This window comes from Kryptolebias marmoratus, linkage group LG1 (assembly GCF_001649575.2).
Source record: "Kryptolebias marmoratus isolate JLee-2015 linkage group LG1, ASM164957v2, whole genome shotgun sequence".
In the NCBI taxonomy this organism is placed as follows: domain Eukaryota; kingdom Metazoa; phylum Chordata; class Actinopteri; order Cyprinodontiformes; family Rivulidae; genus Kryptolebias; species Kryptolebias marmoratus.
In genome coordinates, this window is record NC_051430.1 from 24,058,535 (window position 1) to 24,083,532 (window position 24,998).

Below are 24,998 nucleotides of genomic sequence, written 5' to 3' on the forward strand. Positions count from 1 at the left end.
TACAGATCTTATTTAAGGTAAACTGAAAATATAAATAAACACAAAGGGCCAGAGGGTATGAAGGATCTAAGCTAAAGTGATCAATAAAAAAAGCTTGAACCCACACTGCTGACAGTCATGTTTGTTTATATTTTCACCAAATAGACAAGAAATTAGTGTCCATGAATTAAAAAAAATCATCTCTTTGTTGTAATTCTTTACTTTAATGAGTAGGACATGGTTACAATTATACAATGCTGTCTGATTGGAGGTTTTGAAAGAGAAAAAATTGACATTTTTCTGTCTTTAATCACCAAACACACGAAAAAAACACGGAGTTTGGGGTAAAAAAAATTAATTATTGTTTTGACAGTTAGGTTACAGTACAGATGATGGCAATAGCCAGAACCTGAGACACATTAAATCTTCCTCACATTACCAAATTATCGAATCAGATTAGCAAAACGTGCATCATCATCCTGTTCAATGAGCGAAAACTCATTGTGGGGATGTAAATTCCTCTCCGACTCTGTCATATGCAGCTGACAGGATTCCTGTCTTTGTGCGTTCTGACGATGACGATACGTCAAGAGTCTGACTGCAGCCACTTCACCAGGGACGATTTGTCAGAAATGCTCCAAAGATCGGAGAGAAGCTTCTTATACCTCCTAGAGACACACAGATGGGAATATTACATGTTAAATTAAAAATACCTTTCCTGAATATCTTTGTATGTCTTAAAGTGTCCCAAACGCGTCGTCGTCTCACGTACTTGAGTACTTGAAAAAAATCAAATCCACTCAACTTCTCTGAGTGCATCACAGGACTTTGCTCCAACAAAGCACAAACATTTCATATCATGAGGATTACACTGATCGAGAGGTACGGCTTGTGCTTCTTGTGTGTGTGTGTGTGTGTGTGAGTGTGTGTGTGTGTGTGTGTGTGTACTGACAGATATTTCAAACGGTGAGGATTACTTTAGAAGAAGATAAGCAGCCCTGAGTTGCAGCAGACCGTTATAGGGTGAGCTGTTAACAAATTTACACAGACAAAGAAGTTTATCTAGGAGAAGAAGAAAAAATATGTCGATTTAACAGCGAAACAAATAGTTTTCTGTATTTCTACCTCCTTACTTAACTGCAAGCTGAATATTTGAGTGTTATGCAATGTACTCTAATCAAAAACTGGTCTGATTTTAAAGGTGGAGCGTATGAATTTATTCTCCACACTCAGTGATGTGTCAAAAGTCATTTACAATATATTCTGGACTTCACCTTATCAGCGCCTCCCATACTCCCGCAGGTAAAGTTACTGTGGAGGCGATTAGCTTTAAAGAATAACAGCTCCAGTTTCCAGGGAAATGTACAGCCTGATGGCAACAGAACGCACTAAAATATTTCATGCAATGCTGAAAATTTAGGTAGGACATTTTAATTCTAATAAAATGCATTTATCCAAGATTTTGGTCAGACAAAAATGTAAAATAAACAAACTTTTCCTTTTAGTTTTACTGATTTTAGCTTATTTAATTAGAAACTTTAATGTGAAGTCATAGATTGAAAAAAGAAAACAATAAAACAAAGCAGACACTTTGTTTTATAAATTTCTCTGCTGATGATAAATGAAGTGACAGTTTAAATGGAACCATGATGGCACTGGTTTTAAAAAACAACATGAAGTTTAGAAAATAAATAAATAAATAAATGAAATCGAGCTGAAACACTGAAGTCAACTAAATTCTGGATATTCTTGGAACAAAGCTAGTCATTTTTTTTACCGTGTAAGAAATTTTAAACCACACATTTTCCTACTAAAAAACTTTTTTTATGCATTTTGTACCCCTCTGATTTTCCAGGAAAAGTCAAATTATTCTGCTCAGATGTTTCCAGTCCAAATAAGAAATCAAGTCCATTTGAGTGTTAAAGCTTAAATAAACATTCATTGTCAGAGGAGCTCCTCTGAAGTGTAATATTTCACAATTTAACTGTCTATAAGCTTTCAGGATCAGTCCTCCATTTGGGTTTAATAATATTTAGGCCACTTTTCAAAAACACATGAATACTTGGTGATTTATGAGTGGGTTTACACTGAACTCACAAGATTTTGTGTCGTTTTGCCATAGAGTTTAAAGGCACTTGTGACTTTTATGGTCCAAAGTTACGCTCCTGATTTGAATGTGTAACACAAGTGGAGTCTCTCCCTGAAGAAAAGGTCAGGGTGAATATGTTTATTACCTCCTGGCATTGACCATGCTCTCCAGCTCTTGTGCTTTGCGAGCGGCAGCGTGCAGAATGGAATCGGGGATGTCAGCCAGTCGGGCGACATTGAGGCCGTAGCTTCGCCCTGCAGCTCCCTCGGTCAGTTGGTAGAGGAAGGTGATGAACTCTGGGCGAACCTCTGCATCTGCCAACACAACCAATTACATTCAGCAAAGCCTCAACGACGCCACTGTGATGACATGTCAATAAGCTACGATTACTAAAAGAATCCATCCTCAAAGCAACAACAGTGACAATCATTTGTACTAAAAATAACAGTAACATGTACACACATACCATCCATGTCAGCAGAGATGTCAGCCTCGTTAAGTAAGAAAGCCATGTGGTAGTTGGACACATGTTCAGGATACACCTGGTCCAACTCACACAGAGGAGGATAATGGGTCACAAACAAGGTGAAGGCCTTCACCTTGGAAAGAGAATGAAAAGAGTGGAGCGTTAACAACCAGAAGCTTTCCAGTACTTATAGCACGCTTGGTTTACACGTGTTGAGAATTAAAGGTATATTTCAGATGTCTTAAAATGGGGTTCAATGGAAAGGTTATGAACAATTAATATCTCACTTGTTGTAGAAAGGTCCGTGAACGATCTCGGTTTGGAGACATGGAGTTTAATTCTGACCAGACTGATGAGCTAATAGGCGAGCAAAGCCCGGACCAAAGGGAACTGATGTCGTCTTAAAACAACTTTAATCTTTAAAATGTCTGAGCAGTTTAAATGAATGCTAGATTATAAACCTTGCTGTGAACTTTTGGAGACTAAAGTTGTTTTAAGATGACAGAAATCCACTTTGATCTTGCTTTTGCTCAGACTAGCTGTTAGCTTTAGTACGACCATTCAAAGAGCCATCTACAACAGGGAATAATGCTTAAAACTTTTCTATAAGCTCCCTTTCAAAGGAACTAAATTGTCCCTTTAAGGCTGCATAAACAGGATAATTCAGATGTAAACTAAATCCGGTCCCAGTTGTCAAAAACAATAAAAAATAAAACTTTCAGCCATCAAGTAAAAAACAGAAAAGCTTCAAATAGGAATGCCATCACTGTTCACAGATCTGACAGAACCTGCCAGACACCGTTAGAACTATAAAATCTATAAAATAAAGGAAAGACAAACAGAAGACAACCCTCCACCTGCCCGCTTAGATTTACTGACAGCTGCACCTTTCCATCAGCGTTGCATTGCAGCTGTTAGATCAATTACATTTTATTAGTTTTCACAGGATGCAAACAAGAAAATCATAAAAACTTTACAATTGTTCAAAATTTGTAATGTTTTTTTCAAGAACTTTTATGTCATTTTGACAGAATAATGACCACTGACCACAGAAAAACTGACTACAGAAGCCATTTCAGAAAGAAAGGAAGCCATAATTAACCTGTCCTTTCTGTTGGAACAACATTTATGAAATATGGAATTTAGATAAATAAAAACATCAAATAAAGTACCAACAAATATAACATAAAACAGTTATGGCACTTGACTAAAAATGCTACAAAAACAACACGGAAAATGTTATAGCTGTGTTTTGTTTTTACTCTAAACGCAGTTTTAGCAACACCTTTCAGAAATAAATCTAAAATATTTGGTGGGGTAAGTGGCAATAATTTAAAAACTAACAAATAGAGGTAGCTAAAAAACAAAAATCAATACTGAACTGTCTTTGTGTTTTGCTGTAAGATCACTGAGCTAATGCAACAATTCATTCTACTTGACATTTGTTCTCCCAAAAAGATTTATCATTTTTTTATTTATCGTTATTGTTTTATTTTATTTTTTCTCCAATCAGTAACTTTCATTTTTCTTCCTTTCGTTGAACACTAAACTCATCTTTTCATGGTCTCGGGGAAGATTAAACAAAGAAAAGTCTCTTCATCTAATCCTGCGGTTTGCTTTTTTTAATCTCTGTCAGGCCTGAGAGTCATCAAAATGTGACATGATTGAACTCTGGCATTAATGGTTAGACATGAAGACCACAAAGCAAGTGATGCAAACACTCAATTAGACTCCTTTGAATGCATGCAGGAACATTTTACCTCTCAGCGATGCTCTCCAATAAGGCAGCTTCTGAGAGCTATTTATTAAATTAAATTAATTAATTTTCTTCTGATTTTAACAAGACAATCATATAAATGGAAAAAAAATACAAAGATATGTGATAAATTTTCTCTCCCAAATGTTTTAAATCGGCCTCAACAATGAGACAAGCGGCTGAAAACCAAATATTCTTGGATTTAAGAAGTCTTAGGCTTTGTCGACACAGAAACAGTTTTTCCAAAACAACATTTTAATTTTTCGTTTCTAGAAATATCTTCATAAATTCACGGCACCGTTACTAGAAATGTCTTTATTCAAACAGAAATACCAAAAAAAAGACAGTGAACTTATAGTACCTCTACCAGTCCAGTATGCATCGCCAAGCGCCGCCACAAAAACACAGCAAAAAACAGGAAACAAGCAGTGGAACATAAGGTTTGCATGCTGGGTATGAACTATAAACACAACAAGATTAAAGGTGGTCTTATGAGAATGTTTCACTCAGGAGCTCATTTTTGAACAAAATACTGTTTTGGGACTCCTAAAAAGCTTGTTTCTGTTTGGATGAAAGTCTGAAACAGTAAAAAAAAGAAGAAAAAAAACAACTTACTAATAAATAAACTAATAAAATATAGCTTCATGTTTTCAACAAACTACAGCAGGACTACAGTACTGCTGCTGTTCTCCAGCCTGTTTGGAGCTCGTTTCTTTGAAGCTGATTTTAAGGAACGTAGTAAGGCCTTAATTTGTCTTCTCTCGACTGGAAAATTTGTTTTTCAAAATGTCTTTAAAGGCACAAATTAAAACTCAGTAACCCTTGAAACACATTATAACTATACTAAAAAGGAAAGAGTAGCCTGCCTTATAATTAACTGTGGCACAAAGGAGCCAATCGCTCAGATTAGCACCCAGCAAACTGATGGAAAATACTTGTCTGACTGTTTTATTCTCAAGTATGTGCATTTCCCTTATCTAAAGTTCAAACATGGATAGTTACGAGTTCCATAGTTCATAACTATCACAGATACAAACTCCAAACATGCATCATGTTTATGCTATCAGGTAGTACAAGCAGGTGCTGGCTGTATAAAATAACAAGAAACCTGCCGTCTCAGGGGGTTTAACGCTACACTTCGGCCTCTCTCTTCCACTCTGCATGCTGACACTCACTCTGTAGCTGGTCTAGCTTCTTGAATTAATTACATCATGGTACAATCAATCCTTAAACTAACTCCCTGTTCTGGTCATGCAACTACTGACCCGGCATAGAGCCTCGCCCGGAGCTGCCAGCTGCAGCTCTAACCACCAGCCTTTACGCTCTGGATAGTGGTTAGAGCTGTGGCTATGAACCACAGAGCTCTGTGCAGTCAGAAAAAAGCAGCCTAACTTTCATCTCAAACTGTCCCCGAGCAGATTTTAGGTGGCTATTCCCAGGACAAACAGCACCGCAACACAACAATATTCTCGATTTCCTCCGCATGGCTGTGTGGGTTTTATTTTTCCATCATCTCGCCTGTATTTTTGGCATCTCTCCACTCTGCCCTCCTCGGGCTAAAGCAGCACATCATCCAGGTTGATGCGCCCTCTCCTGCAGCTCAGATAGCCTTCATCAGTCAATGAGGGGGAGCTGAGCTGGATTCTTGGGGAAAGTACACATTTTCACTTCTCTGTGTTGCAGCAATAAGCAGCTACACGCCAATTCAGCATGTTACGACTGTCTTTTTTGTCTTGAAAACATCAATTTCTATAAAACATTAACTACAACTACATAGACCTGCACTCTGGTGGTCCTACGTATAGTGAAACTGTAGCATACTAGAGCTTGCGTAATGTCATTACTCCATATATGGTAGTGCAGATGCAGTTTAATAAAAATTTAATAAAGACTGTTAGTATTAAAAAAAAGGGAATTATATTATTAAGATTTGTAGGCTTTCCGGCATCAAAACATGATGTTACATTCCCATTAAAACAGCACTGTTTTTAATAATTTCTTTGTCTGGAGACTGCAGTGCAATTAGGAAAAGATTCAGGGCTGCAGTCCCAAAATCCCAGGCTTAACAACAGTTATGGTTTTACTCCTACAAGCTTCAAACAAAGACACAAAGACCTGAACCTGCTAAGATGCAAACATAACACATTAATAAATCACATGCACAAATAGACAAACCACTGTCCTCCTGCACTGAAAGGTAAGAACAAAGCAAGTGAAGCAGAGGGAGGCTGCAATCTGAATAATGATCTGATCTGGTGCTAATGGCAGCTCATTACCGGATCACCCCAGGGCGCACTGAGAGCATCACTTCACAGAACAACAACCCGATCGCATTAGTACTGAAACAATTAATCGATTAGGCAATGATTAAAAGATTAATTATTGAGGGATTTAAGGGATGAAACAGCAACGCCTGATATCATTAAGTTAAAAGCAATGAGTCACCTGGTTCCACAGCTACGCACCTGAAAACAGACTACTTGCTGGAAATGTGTGTTTGCATTTCTGAGGCTGTCCATTCTGTCACTTATCAACTGCTGAAGAGTTACAGATGATTCTATCAAAGTGTGAGTAAACAGAACAGAGATTAGATCATCAAATGTTTACCAGCTGCGAGTTCCATGTGTCAGCTGATGTGGACTTGGAGAGATTAAAGTCCAAATAAAGCAAATTCAAAGATTTGCATGAAAGCGAATTTTACATGTTAAAGAATCTATAAAAAATGTTTATAGGATGTTTTCTGTGAGTTTATCTCAGCTTGAGCACTACTGGTAAAGAAAAATAAAAACAAGCTGATGAAACGTCACAGAAAATGCAAAAAAACTGGTGATGAAGACAGCTTTAACTTAAATATAATCTGGGGGTTTGTGCATGTTTTTGTAAGACACTCAGAAGGAGGTGTAATATAAACATAAACAGGAGGAAAGCTTCAAATATCGGGAACATTAGGGGCAGAAAATTATGAAAGTGTGACATTCAGCGGAAATTTTAATTTCTAAAATGTCTACCATTCCTGTAAACCTGAATCTGCTCTGTGTTTCTGTTTATAAACAGAAAGAGGGGTCCTTCAGAGCGGTTAAAGGGAAAGTCCAGATGTGTTTGCCCTTCAATTTGTTGATGGAGTAAAACAGCTTTTCTGGCAGAGAGCTAATCTGCGACACGCCACATAAGATGCTTATTCTGCACAGCATCTGAACTGACGAGCATAAGGTGTTTCTATCGGTCCTAATGTGCATCAGCGACTTTAAAAGGGCAACAGCTTCCAGTGAGCTTAATAACAGCGAGACAGAAGTGAAAACTAAAAACACGAGCACTGAATCGACGTGTATGAGAACAATGCAGGCACAGAGAGCCAAGCAGCACATATTGTTGGAGCTTTGTGCACCAGCATGAGCCTATCAGACTATTTACTCCCACATGGAAGGTTATGTTGCACAGATTATTTATACATCAGTGTGCAGTTCCAGATTTTCATTAAATCTGTGAGGAATGCGCTGGACATGACTGCTTTTTTTTTTTACAACGTTTGCGCAGTCACATCCAAAGTCTGAGTCACAGAACGAGAGTCAGGAAGAAGCAATGCAAAGATCTGCAATGCTTTGATTTGAACGCAACATCAGGATTTGGTGTTGGAATAACAAAAAAGTCCAAGTATGTCTGAACCGGAGAAGATCACCGTCAAAAGAGACTCAGATCAGAGAAACACTGAAGCAACTTTTAGCAGATGTAACATCTAGTTTTAGAAAACATTTCTTTTCTTCTCATCTTTCCTCTTTCTGCATCAAGGCTGTTTCTATTACAGAGCCATGTTATGAAACCCATCTTTATTCCTAACTACTTCTCAGATGAGTGTCGGGGACAGGGAAAGGTGTGTTTCTATAACAACAGAGATCAAGGAGGAGTTGTCGAACTTTTGACGTGAACCGTTAGCGTTTTGTAAGGAGGAGGAGGAGGAAGTGGCAGAAGAAGAAGGACTGAGAAGTCGAGAGGTCAGCATTAAAGACTACTGAGGAGGCTTCTCCCTGTAAAGCGCAACTTCTTTCCTGCCCTTTTGTTTTACTTTCCCTCAATAGCAAGATTCGTCTGACAAATCGATGCAGTTATACAAGGTGAAGATCTCCCTCCTCCTGCCAGTAGCAGCTTCCTGCTCCACGGACGGCTACAAACACATTTTTATTCTATGCTTTCCAGCAGAATTACATAACCTTCACATTCTGCAGAGACTAATGTGGACCTGGCAGAACATGAAAACTGGAATGAGGTTTTGAAGATAAATGTTTATTCATCTATATTTGATCACGGTTAACTCAAGGCAAATAAAACCTGCTGGACTAAAACCAAAAACGGAGAGAAATCAAACCCAGATTTAAATATCAGAACTCGTGGATCCTATCCAGCTTTTTAAGCTTTGATACACATAAGGCAGAACTACAGAGAAATTCCAGAAACTTATGAACAGCAGCTGTGACTGTGGACTGGAAGGAGCTGCACGCTGGGACTCTTTTCAGGCAAAATGGGACGGAGCCTTTTGCCAACCTAGTTTAATGCATTTAAATCACAAAAAGACTATTGTTGAAACCAAAAAAGAAAAGAAACAGACTAAGATTCTCTTATAATGAGAAAGGATAAAGTTATTGGTATTTTATTCAAACCTTGTAAATAATATTTTGTGCAATCTGGTTTGAGATGTGCGAGCGCTCTGGATATGTGTTAGGAATGACTTCCAGCTACGACCACACCAAATTCACCTTAATAATTGTAAAATTGACTCAATTATTGGAATTTTTGTGTTTGCTTCGGAGGCCATTTTAAATTGAGTTGACTCCAAAAGTTAATCAGTTGTAGACGTATATCCAGTGATAACTTTTACAGTTTCATTAAAAACCATCCACTGGTTCATGAGGTATTTTGCTAAGGCTACAGACACACACACACATATTTCTAGCCTTTTTTGGACATTGTATTGCATTTCCCTGACCTTTACCCCAAACCTAACTTTCACCAGCACATGCCTAACCCTAAACTATACTCAGTTCACACTTTAGCTTTAAACCTAACCCATAACCCAAACATGATGTTCCACCATATTAGGACAGGCTCTGATCCTCAGAAGGACTACCGGTCCTCACAAGGTAAGGGATTATACCAGAAAAAGGCCTAAAAAGGTAACAAAACCCAAGTACACACACACACAGGCAAAGTCCTTATTGCCTTTCGCAAAAAAGTGACGAGGCTAAAGCAACAAATGCTCCAACATTTTGATGGAACACCTTTCCCGTCTTTTAACAGGTACTAAAAAACATGAACACATAACCCCACTCCTGGCTTCTCTCTATTGGCTTCCTGTCAGTTCCCAGATTAATTTTAAGATTTTACTGCTTGCTTTTAAAGTCTTAAAAGGTCTAGCCCCCTGATACTTATGTGATCTCTTTAACGTCCACACTCCGGTCAACCAACCAGCTTTTCTCAGATGTTCCATAATCCAAACTAAAATACAAAAGTGAAAAGTGAAAGTTTTAAAGTTTTAAAGAAAGTAGCAGAACTTGTTCTGCTTGTTCATTCCTAATAATGAATAAAAAAAACAACTAATTCAAATCCTGCAGATTGTTTGGTCCCATGACTGCAAGCTAAACAGCTGCTGGTGGGCTTTACCACAATACCTCCAGAGACAAACTAAATGCTTTGAATGTGAGATTAAAAACCTGCTCCCTAAGGTCAGTGAAGACCATCTGATTTGACAAATCCTCTCTCCCCAAAGAAACTGCAACATAGAGGACACCAATACCACACGCACAAAAACCATCTGTTAAATAACACTCCATTGTCTCTGTAGTATTCATGCTAAAATACATTCCTTTCTGGATGTCATATCCTTTTTTAGTATTTGTTAAAGATCTGATGCCAGCACATTAACAGTCTGATATAATAAATTAATCTCAGATTAATGCTCACATGTATCTTGGTGGATATACAGTGTATAATGTATAAATTCTAAATCAAATCCTAGAAGTCAAAATTTTAAAGCTTTACAAAAAAGTCTGCTCATTTTAAATTTGATGCCAGCAACAAGTCTCAAAGAAAACATGGGTCAGTATTGTATACAGAAAATAAGGACATTTGCGTTTGGTTGATCATTTCTTAGTTGTAGCGATGCTTCTGGACAATAAATCTTATACGATTCAAAAAATAGCCTATTTATTTTCCCTTTAATGGTGCCACATTTGTTAGGAAAATGCATTGGTGGGTTGAGCAGCAAAGCTGAGTATGTGGGCTGCACCCATGAAAAACTTGCCCAATCTTCCTTGCCAGTGCCGAACAGTTTATTCTGCTGTTGACTCTTGCTTGGTGGTGTTTATTGGATTGGAAGTCTGAAAAAATAAGACATGTTAGCAAGCTGATCCCACAGGTGTTCAGTGGCGTTGAGGTCAGGACAGCAGGCAGGCCAGTCCATCCTCTCCACTCCCAAACTCAGGAGGTAGTCTCTGACACACCCCGCTCTGTGGGGTTGTCATCTTGACAGTAGAAATATGGGATTGCCACTGGTTGCTCACAGGTCGTAAACAGCTTATCAGTGCAACTAACATGCTCAACTCTGCAGCTCAACTCACAAAAGCATTATCCTAACAAATGTTGCACCATTTTAAATCAAATCATTTTAAAGGGGAAATAAACAAACTCTCCTACGGCATAAGACTTGTAGCCAAGAAGCATTGTTATAACAAAGAAATATTTTTACGGATCAAAATTTCCTTACTTTTTGTGCTTTTTTTAGTTAACAGTAGTTAACATGGAGATGAATTCATCCCTTTGTGAAAAACTGTAGAGATAAACGAGTCAATATTTTAGAAATTACACGTATCTCTCTGTAAAACAGCAAATAACTTGTGGATTTTTTAAACTACCATACATAATGTTGATACAAATCCACATGAATTTCTGAAAACAGGGCAAAGCCAAAGCTGAATAACTTTGATTTCTGGTTATGCTGTAGGCATGACAAAAAATGGAAACAATGGTGGAAATTAAGCTGGAATTAAAAAGATGCTGTTGCGAGATTCCAAACAAGGAAAGCCTCGTGCCCACCAAGTCTATGTTATACTGTAGACAGCAGAGAAAATGAACAGCTGAGTCCCCCGATTGGTGCCATAACCTCAAGCGCATGTCAAACAGCAGTAATGAGTTTTCTCTGCTTAAGGTATTGATCTATTTGTTCAACGCTAAACATGCAAATACAAATAGTTCAAGTTGTCCACAAGCATGGGATGATCGACTTGCCGGTACTGATATAAAAACTCGCTCCTCGTTGTGATTCTCTGAGTGTAGCACTCTTTTGTTCTGCAGTACACACAACCCCGTACAACACCCTGAGGGGTTGACTGTAGCTGTTCTCTTAGTCCCATCAGTGTACTCCAGAGGAGATTACATCAACTTACACACATTTTCTGAAAACTTGGTCCCACCTTCACCTTCAATATAGCATCATGTTTCTTCATGAGGAAGTCATGCTGCTATGAAGTGTAAATCCATGTAGGTTCAACGTCTCGCAATATGGTCATTCCCCGCAAACAAATAAAGGCAGTGACTCTGATGAGCACACAGATCCAAGGTACTTCAACCCGAAACTGAATATATCTCCATCTATATATCCAGTCTTTAAGTTACATCCTTCCTGTCTTTGGTAAATCCTCTTTCTATACTCATACCTCTTTAGGAAAACTGTCAAGAATCATGAAACATGTCTAAAAAAACATAACAGTAACAGCAACTTTTATGCACTCTTTAGAGTAAAGTAACAACAACAGGGCTGCTGTAATCTCTTTTATACTCAAGTCTCCAGTGTTTTTTTCTCCCTCTTTTTTCCCCCTCTTCTTTAATATACCTTGTTCCTTCACTAAATAACAGTATAGATCCAACTTCTCTGCTTACATCCAGTACTTCTGCTTACTGAGCCACTTTGTTGCTGAAGCACCTCTGGTGGCTTGTCTCTCTGTAAACAATCACAGACACACACATGCATCCAAACATGTAATGCACACACACATGCATCTACATACTGTATACCTCCTGAACTAAAAGTCAACATTTTAAATGATCAATTGAGACACTCCATTATTAAAGGTTTCCGTTCATAAACACTCATAACCCAAAACGTACATCTCTGATGAAGTATTCCAGCGTGGCATAGGCAATGGCGATCCCATCGTGAGTGCTCGTTCCTCGTCCCAGTTCATCTAGGATGACCAGAGAGTTCTCTGTCGCATGAAAAATGATCTCCGAGGCCTCGGTCAGCTCTTCCATGAACGTGCTGCGCCCTTTGTAGATGTTGTCCGAAGCCCCCATCCTAATCAGAGAGCGGGAAAAAAAAAAAGAAGTCAAAAGTGGCACACTTTGTCCGAATCAACTTATATTCAAATTTAGATTTTGAGATAGCAGTTTGCTGACAGAACCAGCAGTAAAAGTTATATATGTGAAACATTTACAAAGCATTTGATTATAACAGGAACTGACGTCACATCTACGAACGTGGGTATTTTGGACACTTTAATGAGCCTAATGTCACACAAACTGTTGAATATTCAGTAACATTTTAAACAGTTTTTGTCTGGTGTTTGTCACAGAGCTCATTGTAACAGCTGTCAAACCTGGTTAAAAAAAACTTCTGGAATGCTTCTTATTTTTTTTTGTTTTGTTTTGTTTGTGAGACAACCCAGATGCTATGATTGATGACTTCCACCGTCATCGTGACACAATAAACAGGATAGAACAATTCATTTACACCCACTGCTTGTTTTCATTCCTGACAATCAACATCTGCTACGTTAGACCATTATCTAGGTTCTCATGTGTGATCTGCAATCAGCAGCAGCCAACTGCATCAGCTAAAACTATATTACAAGTTTGGTACTTCTGGTACTAGATCTAAAGAAGTGTCTCGTTTATGTACTAGTGCTTTTAAAACAAAGTTTTTTTAACCATCCTATCTGCATAGTTTCCCCTATTTTTAAAGGCAAACCATGCTCTTAAAGAACATTTTAAAGCCTAATCTTAAACATTAACACTTTTCACAAGGACTACACTGAAATGTTCCAAAAATATGACGAAAGAGCTACATATGGGAATACGTGTCCTGTTTTGTTGTAAATACTTGGCAAACAACCAGAAGAAGGTGAAAACATGATTGGATATATTCAAATACATGGACACAAAAAAAACAATCATTTAAGAACCTTATCTGCTATGCACAACCTGCTGTAACAACAAAAGTCAACATTTACTGAGCTCCTCCTTTGCATGCCTTTTAGTGAACAGCCTGCTCTGCCACCTGAAACACACCTGCAAATAATGAGAGAGAAAAATAATCCAAACTCTAATAATAACCCAGCTAATAAATCAATGACTGTCACATTCTCACTTTCCCAGAAGTAAACAATCAATTTTAAGAGTGTTATAATTATTAAGTCTCAGGCGTGTGCACTTTTGTGGCATCCTTCAGGCGTAAACAAGATTTATGGGTGTAACCAATTAAGAGGCAGAAACATTCAGTTGTTAAAATTAGAAAACAATGAAGGTTCTTACTTGAAGTTTTAAACGTTTCATAAATTCAACAGACAGTCTTGAACAGCTGTAATCAAAGTATCGACAGGGACATTTCAAGTAAAATTACAGTTAGTGATTTTTATAGGAATTTAAGGCTAAAGGAAAGGAACAAAAACAGTAATATAAGATTACTTTAAGTCCATATTGAGACATGTTTACTGAACATACTGACCTACTATTCTTCTAAACTGACTTTTCAGATAAAAACTCATCCCTAAAACATCAAATCAGTTTCCCAGTTTGTGCTTGTCACCTTTAAAGCTGCCTTTTCCTGCACCGGATGACATCATGTACCTATGAATGAACCACCAACAAGGGTTTCCATGGTTACACCACACATACCATGCAAGAAAGAGGAGTAGCAAACATGCTGCTGCATTTCATTCACCACTGCATGGTGTGTGTGTGTGTGTGTGTGTGTGTGGATGCCAGGAAGTCCAAAGAAAACCGTGACAGATCTACACTGGGGGGCAGGATGGACGGACAGAATAAGATGACAGCATCTGATGATGATGATGAAGCTCAGCAGAGACAAAACAACACTCCACCAGCTGGGTGCCCTGCTGGTTTGAATGAGTCCCGCCTTCTAACACAAACTCACAAATCCTCAAAATAGACTTCATTTGTTAGCGCTTCCCACCTCTTCAGAAATCATGTTTAGCTGCATTTACACATAATTATCTGACACTTTAAAATGCATTCAACTAGTCTTAATCAATCATATGTATTGTATTTAAAGGACTACACTTGAATTTCTATACTAGTGTTGTGTGTAGGTGGTAAACACAGAACACAACAACAAATTTTTTGGTGGATTTTAAATTTCTTTGTGTTTCTTGACAAATCGCCTCTTGTACTATTTACTTTTTCTCCTATAAAGTGAATAAAAGACACAAATTACTATCCCCGTTTCTCTTTTTTACATTAATAACTAAAGGTTTATGCTTGATCTGTTCTAAATAAAGTCATCTGTAACCCCCAAAAAATGCACAATGTCCTTAAAAGCTTGCAAATCATTCACTTTTTTTATTATTTTTATATAAATATGATATTAAATGCCATCTAATTTTGATTAAAACGTCCTTAAAGATTAAACTAATGGTACAAACATCTTATATTTGATCTTCTATTTTCTAAGTATGATCTAATATTTAGGGATTAAGTAGGAAAAAGGGTGAAATCCTTTAAAAATTTTATTTAATTTCAAGTTGCAGTTAGAGGTAAGTGTTTTCAGTCACTTGGATGACAATCAAGTGAGAGTGGCTGACCTATCGTTTTTAAAGAAACAGACATCTATTAAAGTTCAATTTGAGTTTGATGAATTTGAAGGTGTGTGATGACAGAAACAAACAAAAAAAGGGCTTTCCTGAAAGTCTCATACAAGCAGCTGGTGCTCATCAGGCTGGAAAATGTTTTTAAAAAAAACTGTAGAATATAAACTTCACTGGTCTATTATAAGAGATGTGCTGAAATGGACAAAAAAAAAAAATGGGAGCATTGTTACCATCAACAGGAGAGGCTGATCGATGACGACCACTCTAAAATAATCACAAAGGACTCAACTTCCAAGCAGCTTAAGGCCTATTTTATTCTGGCTCATGTCACATCTCACAAGCTCGCCATCAGGAGAACGCTGCGAACAAAAGCCCACACCTCTCCACGAAACGTTGATGCTGCCCGTCTGCAGTTTGATACAAAAGCAAAGCCAGAAGAAGGCTGATGAGAACTTTTATTTTTCCCCCTGAGCCTATGAGAACAAAAAATTAACTTTGTGTTAATTAATTGTTATTTTTAGACGAAGGAAAAACGCTGAATTCCAGCAAATAAACACCAACCTAAAACAGGACTATTATACGGCATCCAGGGCACCTTAAATATCAATGAGTTCAGAATTACAACTAATAATCCTTCAAGAAAATGGCCAGGTCTCAGTCTCTAAAATTAGTGTAAAAAGTCAGTGTAAAAAAAGTTAGAGCTCTGATCGTACACATATTTTATTTATTTAAATAAAGTAGAACACTGATGTTTCATTTGATGGAGTTGTTTTATTCTATATTTTAGAACTTAAGGAAAAAAGTACGCTGATGTTTAAGTTTATTAAGCCAGAAATACAGAAACTTCTAAAACATTAGAAAGCTTTTAGGCACCACTACTTGCAATTGAACGTATATTTTAATGGTTATTTTCAAAGGATATGAAAATACAAGAAACCTCTTTGTTTAATCAAACAAAATAAACATAAAAAGTAATAAAAACAAAGAAAAATACTGAGCTGCACACTGCTTTATGAATAAATTAGCTGATCACAGTACAGTTAGCACAGTTTGAGTTTATCATCAGTTACTCTGAATTCTTCCAACTTTTTTCTTTTTTGAATCTTGTTTTTGTCCGTATAGTCCTGTCTGATTTAAACCTCCATATCTTACAGGGTAAAGGCCTAAACATTTCTTTATAACACCTACAAGCATTCTGACACTGAAGCTCTAAAAAAAAACAAATGAATGAGTTGGTGTCGAATACAGCAATCTTCCTCAGGCTCAACATGTGTTCAACACCCACCTTCAGTAGGTGTTTCTGTTACCCAGAGACTTGTTGGCAGCAAAACACTCACCAACATCAGTTTGTTGCTTTGCTTTCTATTTTTGAAAATCCAAGCTGATTAAAAAGAAAAAAGAAAAAAAAATCCCGACATGCAACACTTTCTGATAGGAGGAGAGATTGTATGAGACCTTACTGAATGTGCTATAATCACTGCTCGGAGTTCATGGTCAATTAAAGGCCCTTTCAAAACACTGTTTTACATTCTGCTTCCTCTTGCTGTTTCCATAACAACCATGGAGGCACGGAAGAATGTGCTCCATAACCTTCAGGACTCAATACTGACAATGAAGCGCAACAGCTGCATACGTGCACATACAAATATGCATCTGTCAGCCGTACTCTGCTGTAAAACACTGCACAATAACAAACACACAGGTTTCTGCTCAAACTACTACATGATAGCGAAGCGGGTTGAAAAACAAGGTTCTGTAAGGTGGGACACAGCCTTAACCGAGATTATTTTCCCTTTTTCTGATTTATAATCAGTCATCTGGATCAGCTCAGACAGGAGATCCCACAAGATATTATTGCATCAATTCATTACCCCTAATCCAAAAAGTCCACTTGATCCACTCGAACAGAAAAAAAAAAACATTTCAAGTTCTCATTTACATCTTGACAGCTGCTGGGTCTATTAGGGTTGGCACGGCAGTAGGAAGTGAATTATTTTCAAGACCGATTTGTCGCAGCATCTTACACCGTGACAGAGAGAGATTAAACGGTCCAGTTAGACCCCAACCGGACGACTGGAGTAACAGGTGACACAGCACATACCGTGTGGGTGTGTCTTCCCTCCATTAACCTTCATCCCCAATAAAACACTGAACAAAACAAAACAAGAATTAGAGCAGTACACCAGGACAAACACATGAACATTTCTGCATCGTTTTACATCTGCAGGCTTTCATTCAAAGCCAGAATCACACAGTAACTCTAAGCCAACTTAAAGCTTTTTGTTTGTTTGCTTACACCTTGTTAGACTGCAAGTGATAACTGTGTGATTTTTTGTTTTGTTTTGTTTGTTTGTGTGCATGTTCGTCTGTATCGTCTGTAGTCTGGTTCATTCATTCACTGTCTTGGAGCAAGAGTTATTAGAGCTGCATAGCTGATTTTCTGCACCATTTGCCTTTATCTAAAGTTATTCAATGTACTTAATGCCTTGTGATCTCAGTAATAACTTTGTACAATTTAAACATCATCAAAAGTCCACAGTCATTTCCACAAGGACTATTTTCTGACAACTATATTTTTGGGGTAGCCATACATTTCAAAATGAGAGTAAGTTTTCACGTATTTGTTTAACCAGGACAAACTTCAAAGTCAGAACAGCAGCCAATAGATCTCCAAAGCTCAGAAGATTATGATCTGTTCTTCAGTTTTGCCCATTCAAACCAACAAAACCCATTAATCTCCTGATCCAGATCCAAAATTAAAGCCTGATCTGGATACTCACATACATGAGAACCAGCTAAAATCATTGATTATCAAAATATAAAACCTAAACCCCCCCATCTATTTCTCTCAAAACTAAAGAATAAAAAAACACATACATGGAAAATCGCATTTTTGACGTGCTTACAAGTGTCTGGTTCCCACTAGGTTATTGCACGAGAACATGCCTAAACCCACAAAAAAAAAAAAAAAGAGCACAATTACACACATCTGCGAGCCATTAGGTCTAATCACATGGTGCAGCAGAAGCAGAATAAAAGAGACCAAATATTGGCCTGTAGTCAGGCCTGAAAACTACATGCAGCGCTCACAGCCACTTTCATTTTAATACGAATAATCATCAAAAAAAAAGACCTTCAACAAAGCCTTATTGTTTGAGGATCTCTACGACTCAGAGAGCTGCACCGTGTTGAACCGTGTGGAACAATAGAGCCAGTCTTGTCAAACAATTCTCCTTTTTTTTCCCCCACCTCTTGTTACACACCTTTCTCTACGTGTTGAGCAACGAAATGGATTAATAGGAATTAGTCTCAGTGTTAGAACTAAAAATAAACTCCATGGTGTCACAGACAAGAAAAACGAGAGCAGGAGAAGGAGATGCTCTGGAATGGGTGTCCTCTTTGTTGGCACAGTATTTCACAGGTGTCTTTAGGCTTAATTGCACTAATGGGATGTTCAGAGGTGGTCTTTGCTGTTTTGGTTGTCATCCTTTCTGACAACGCGAAGGATAGTCACTCAGGTATCGCTTTCTTCAGAGTATGTATGCCCATAAATGAGAGGAAACTTTGCAGCTTGCAAATGCACTGTCTAATACAGGGAAACTCCACAGAAATTAAAATATATGCTACTCATGTTTTTTACAGATGCAACAGTAGATTTTTAGGAGTTAAGTGGAGTGACTCTGATAGATCTTTGTTTTGGCAGTAAAAGACTTACTCAGTCTTAGACAGCTGGTTGTAATGTTATGATAGATCCAAATGTGTGCATCTGTTTATGTATATTTATGAACCTGATGAGTTTCTCAATGTGTCCGTCCTTAATGGTGTCCCATCTTTAAGATGACTAACCAGAAAACGTAGCAGCTGCTTAAAAAGACTGGTTGAACTCTTTTAATATTATCTATGCTGCACAAAAAGGCAGATCCCCAGAGCTGTCTTTTACACAGATTAGTGACAGTATTGTTTTCACAGTCCTCTTTATGAAATAAAACACTTTTTAGACATGCATCTTGCTGCATTTTTATCAGTTCAGTGTATACCCTTAAAAAAAACACTGAGAGGAAAAAAAGCAACGCAAATCCAAACATAAACCCAAACTTAGAAACCCTGAGAACCAGATTTTTCCATCTCTAATAAAAAAAATTGATTTGTGGCCAACATCACCCATATTTGCTGAGTTTTTTAATTAGCATAAAGATGTATTGCTTGAGAAATAATCCCAACGTTCACCTGATGTGTGCTTCAGATACACCTGAAAAACAGAACTCAAAAAAACGATAAACACGAGAAAAACATATGCACTCTTCGGCAAGATCCTTTTCACACCACTGTCTCAAACAGCTGTTTGCTGCTGATTTGAACTTTTATGCATTGAAAGTTTCCCTTTAAAGAGATTTGTATGTTATTTAGATTAATTTTATCAGGAGGTATTAATCGACAGGATGACCCACAGACTGAGACTTCTCACTCATGAAACTCATTCCATGTTCGTTTCACCTTTTCTTAATAAAATAAAAACAATAAAAAACAGAAAAAATGTCAAATATAAAACAACATACAAATAAACTAACTCCCTATAGCGACAGAGGCATCTCCCATCACATTCAAATTATCTCACGTCACAGCAACTCAACAGCTTGACTCCATATTTCCTCAGTTTCTATTTGACCTACTGGATGCTCTGGAGCAAATCTGGGGCCCAACCACAAAGGCTCAAACATCAGAACCCAAAGGACCTACTGCAGAAATCCTGTGCTCATTAACTAAAGGTTTAGTATACAGGTTATACGGGTATTAAAAAAAAAAAAAAAAAAAACTTCTCTCGATTTAAAAAAAAGACATTTTTTTCGTGAGTTTCCAGGAAGTCCATAAATGCAGTTTTTGTTTGTAATTTCTGACCTTTTGTGTTGTTGCAAACAGCTATCAAACAAGTAGAAAGGTAAAGTATGTGCTTGTGGCCGTACCTGGTGTAAATGCCATCCAGTATGCCCACACAGGCCTCAGAGGCCGGGACATACGAGCCCATCTGAGCCATAATACAGATAAGGGCAACCTGGCGGATGTAGGAGCTCTTGCCCCCCATATTGGGCCCGGTGATTATCATAGTTCTCCTGCCTTCACCCTAAACAAACAGAAAAGAGAGAAGAAGACTCTGAACTGTGACTAGAATGAGATATTTGCATGTTTGCATGCACAGCTGAGGAGGTGGGTGGACTGAAAGCTTGGCTTCTCTTCCTACTGGCTTGTGCTTCTGTTACAAGATTAACCTACACCCACTCGAGCACTGAGCGAGGAAGTGAGTGTGTGCGTGTAAGAGTATGTGTTGCGCAAGTCTTTGTGTGTACATACATGTGTGTCTCAATGAGTTAGTGAGTAGGCAAACGTCTGAGAGTCTCTTTGTCTCGAAGCTCTTTGAATAAGTGTGTGTCCGCGTGCGTGTACCTGTAATTTAGTGTGGTTGGGCACATACTGATTGTGCTCTCCCATCAATAAATCTATCGCAGGATGTCTGCCATCCGTTATCATAATCCGGTGCTTATTTCCACACACCTTTGGCCTGAATGCAGAGAACAATCAGTTAGATTTACACACACACACACACACACACAAGCTTTATTTTACTGATTTCAATTCGATGTGGAAAAGGTTGGGTCCAGAAAGGGCCACAAAACTATTACAAATCCAAGGACACATGCAAAAACAGAACATGTACTATGGGTGGACATATAAAGATGAAACTGATAGTGGGTGAAACTGAATGTCACCATAATATGGTGAACTTCTGCTTCTGCCTTTAAATTTGAATTTAAATTGAGAATAAAACACCTTCAAATATATTTTTAGGATTTTAGATGGTAAAAAATACTGGCAAAAATAACAACTAAATGTCAATTTTACCTCTCATTTGTGCATCAACTTGTTTTTTTATTCATGCTGTGTAAAAGAGGGGTTCAAGTGTTGGTGTCTCATGTGTTCTTATTATTTTTTCATCCCATTCGATTTGTTTTAACCCAATATTGGCTGAAAACAAACAGGCTTGCAGTCGCATCCTTTTTTTTTTCTATAAACCAAATATCTAAAGGTCAGACTTTTCTTTGAGGATGTTGGCTTTTCTGGTAAACGAATAAATATGAGAAATTTGAAGAGAACTGAAGTTAACTGCTTACAGTGGAACAATGCGAACTGAACAAAAGATGAAATTTAATATGTAGAAATGAAGATTATAAAAATGCATGTGTGTGTGTGTGTGTGTGTGCGAGTGGGAGAGATGTTGGTGTTCTGGCAGAGTGCGCTGCTGAGCCCGGTGCACACACCCACACACAGCCTGTCGGGAGTCTATAGGACAAGACACAGGACGACCCCACACACACGCACACACTAACATTCCCAGACACACACATAATACACACCCAGGCACATGCATCAATATTTATGGTCTGCATGAGAGGACATCACCTGCAATAGTCCCCTTGTTTAGCCACATCAGCCAATGAAAAGAGGCAGTCCATGGTTGCTAGGTGACTAATAGCCCTTTTCATGGTGTGGTAGTGCTCCCCAAACTGACTACAGAGAGACAAAGGAAACGCAGGACACAAGTGCAAATTAAGGTAAGGGCATACAGGTTTCTGAGTAGACAGCACCGGCAGGGCACTTGACAAAAACAGGCTAATTCTGGCAGGCTGAGAGCGGTGAAGTCATACCCCTGAACCTCAGACTTGTTATGTTTTTAACAGCTTTTCATTTGAATATGTGATCAGGTGTGTGTGCAACTGCTTCTGTCGTACTCCAGAAAATTGGTCCACTCCCTCTGGCAGTCGAGAAGCAGCTGCTCTCGGAGCTGCTGCAGCTTCTTGTAGCAGTCGACCAGGAAGGGAGAGTGATACCTGCTGACTGCCTTCGTACTGCAGGGGAGGAAAGAGGCGGAAAAGGAGAACAGAGGGGATTTAAAGTCAATGATGAAAACCGGTAAGTGTTTGGAAGACAGTAAAACAAGTTAAAGCAAAAATTGTTAAAAATTAATAACAGAGTGAGCTTTAAGGATTGCAGTGGTTAGAAACTATAAAAAATTCAACAAAGCTTGTTTTGAAAAGTAGATGTCAGATGTTAGCTTAAGTTTTAAGGGTATGACAAGTTTAAAAGAGCATTTTGTTTGTGCAAAAACTTTTTTAGAGTAGTAAATGCTCATCATGCATTCCCTTTTCATTTGGAAGGAAGAAATTTTTAGCTCCAAGTTATAAAAAATATCTATAATGCCCAAATGCTCAGACAATCCAGGTTTAACGTCTTAATCTAAAATTTACTGAAGCTAAAAACTTTTTCAACAAAACACCTTAGGCACCTTCTGCTGGTAAAGTATGAACCCTGCTGATGTCCATGGCTGCAGCAGGCGTGCCCATTCTTCCTCTAACAGCTGCCAGTCTACAAGTCACAGTACTTACCTGACAGCAAATCACAAATAACCTCAAATAACAACAAATAAAAGCCCCCCCCCCAAAAAAAAAGCTGCAGGAAACTGTATTATATGAGTAATTTCTATATTTTTCAAGATTTGAAATAGAAACCAATCAAAAACATTGATTTTGTAACACCATAATGTTACCCCATGAAACAAGAAACCATGAATTTAACAGTCAGTTTAGTGGGTTTCAGAGTCTTTAAAGAAACTTTTTGTAAAAGTTATGGACTGATAATTGATATTTACATTTGGGAATTGGGAACAAAAGACACATAGGTCCTGTGTCCTATTTTTAAAAAGTGTGTGTGTGGGTTGCAGCTGACCTGCTGATTTTGACCCAGTCAGCTGGAACAACTGATGACAACGAGTTCTTCACCTCAATCAGAAACTGAAGCCAGAGGAGATGAAAGATGAGCAAGTCTCTGATAAATCAGATCAGAACAGCCAAGCAAAATAATGCATCATCCTTAATTAAACCAACACACACACAATGAACCATCACTGTTGCTGAGACTTCGACCCAAATGGACATCAATCTCCTCCCACCTTTTCTTTCACTCTCACATACAAATACGCAGGCGGTACCTCCTGTCCAGAAACGGTTGTGTAGTCGAAAGCAGGGGCCTTCAGCACCAGTCGGATGTCTTTGCGGTGCTCTTGAATCTCACTGAGGACAGAATGAATCTGCCTCCTTCTTTCCTGCAGCACCGGGAAGCCGGACAGATCCGAGAAGAGCTCCGTCTTATTCCCCGACCTGCAGAAACACACACTTTAAAACGTGACAGCCGCTGGTTATAGGTCGCTCCGCAATCTTATTCATCCTTATTTTCTGAGAAATGAGCCTGTTTGTCAGTTTGACCCTTCGGTAATGAAATCAGGGGGGAAAAAAAATAATCCGCCATGTGTCACTTGGGCATCTTTCTCTCTGGTTCTTCAAGCCAGCGGTTAGTCGTGTGTGTGGAGCAACAACCACATCTAACATCACCTGCTGAGCCACAACTTGCCCTTCTCAGCCAAATTCAGATGTACTATGGTACACTAATGAATAAATCAAATTCCAAGAAGGATACCCGTCACCTCCAATAAATCTAATTCATTAGTAAATCACTGCTGTTTTTATGCTTTACAGTTTCTGTCTAGTTTACCTCAAATAAAGTTTAGTTTATGAATCTGCCATTTGGTTCAAAGCGTGCAGTTTAATCTTTTTTACCTCTTCTTTCCCCCCCTTCTTTTGCTCTTAGACACTCACTTGGCTGCCTTCTCGTTGAGCACCTTGAGGAAGCCGTGGGCCGGAGCCAGCAGGTCAGGAGTTTCCGATAGGAGGCTACGGAGCAGCGCCGAGCTGATCTGTGACCGGATAGCTGGGAGAAGACTCTGGAGTTCCAGCCCCAGACGAGAAAGACTGTTGCTAACAAGGTAAAACTCCTGTGTGGAGGACTGGAAGGCAAAAAGACAGGTCAAGATAAGTCAATTCTCTGAAGAAGCACAAGAGACTAAGGAATCTGTAGTTCAGATATTCTGTGTCTAAGTTATAAGTAATAAGGGAAGTCATAAATGGTGAAAGAAGTGCTCTCTTTATTCCTCATGATGGGTTTGTCTTTGTGGTTTTTGTGTGTGCAGATGGTGTGTTACCATGAGATTCTGTAAAACAGTGAGATTACATCACTGATCTAATCTGCACTCGATGTTACAGCGAAGCTTAAGGAGCTATGTCAGCCAAACTCTGAATAACACACCTCATTAGCAGCCGCGCAGGCTGTGAGTCTTCACAATATAGCAACGAAAAAAGAAACCAAAATACTGCTGGTTTACACAAGTGAAAATAGAAAATAAAGGATTTAACAAAAACTGTCTGGGGTTTCTTTCATCAAGATCAGTGCTGCAATAATTAAATGATAAATCAATGCTCTGAAAATGTCTCTGAAGAAGCTATAGATAGTAATGCTACTGTGCGATCAAATCAAATCATAACCCTCAGGTTAATGAGGGTCACACTGCCAGGGGGGGTTAGTATTAATCATGAGCTGCAGTTTCAGTGCCCTCCTCATGTCTGCAGGCCCCATGTTGCTCTTTTATGAAAAACAAACAGACAGTGAAGTGAAGACAACCAGCATGCCCTCCCTGCCGTTTTGTCAATGGAGCCACTGAGACACAGGCCATCACACACAGACCCATTTATCTCCAGATGGGCAACATGACAATTGGGGTCCCTCAGTGTGTCTGCTGTGTGCTTGTGTTTAATGACATCTGATCATTTTCTTTCAACGGTAAATGAAAGAGACAGAAAGATGAGCACGAAACAGGACATGAAGCTCAAACCAAAGTGCCCATTTCCTCTGTGTATGACACGCGCACGCAAGATAAAGCCCGTGTGACGATCCTTC

At 38.5% G+C, this 24,998-nt stretch overlaps 1 protein-coding gene across 2 annotated transcripts in view; it reads right to left on the bottom strand.

Moving 5' to 3' along the window:
- Positions 1-112: 112 nt before the first annotated feature.
- The window catches only part of msh3 (mutS homolog 3 (E. coli)), a 41,826-nt gene continuing 16,940 nt past the window's right edge, over positions 113-24,998 (bottom strand). Inside the window, exons 14-24 of one of the 2 annotated variants that reach the window (XM_017412074.3) lie at positions 23,864-24,051; positions 23,200-23,368; positions 22,938-23,002; positions 21,944-22,060; positions 21,615-21,722; positions 20,601-20,715; positions 20,123-20,280; positions 12,445-12,631; positions 2,535-2,667; positions 2,214-2,382; positions 113-647 (exon numbers count right to left, since the gene is read on the bottom strand). In XM_017412074.3, coding sequence (XP_017267563.1) covers positions 566-647; positions 2,214-2,382; positions 2,535-2,667; positions 12,445-12,631; positions 20,123-20,280; positions 20,601-20,715; positions 21,615-21,722; positions 21,944-22,060; positions 22,938-23,002; positions 23,200-23,368; positions 23,864-24,051 — 1,491 coding nt within the window. In that variant the 3' untranslated portion in view covers positions 113-565. Of the gene's footprint in view, positions 648-2,213; positions 2,383-2,534; positions 2,668-12,216; positions 12,278-12,444; positions 12,632-20,122; positions 20,281-20,600; positions 20,716-21,614; positions 21,723-21,943; positions 22,061-22,937; positions 23,003-23,199; positions 23,369-23,863; positions 24,052-24,998 lie in introns of those variants that run through there. The other variant, XR_003038986.2, reaches the window with a different exon arrangement.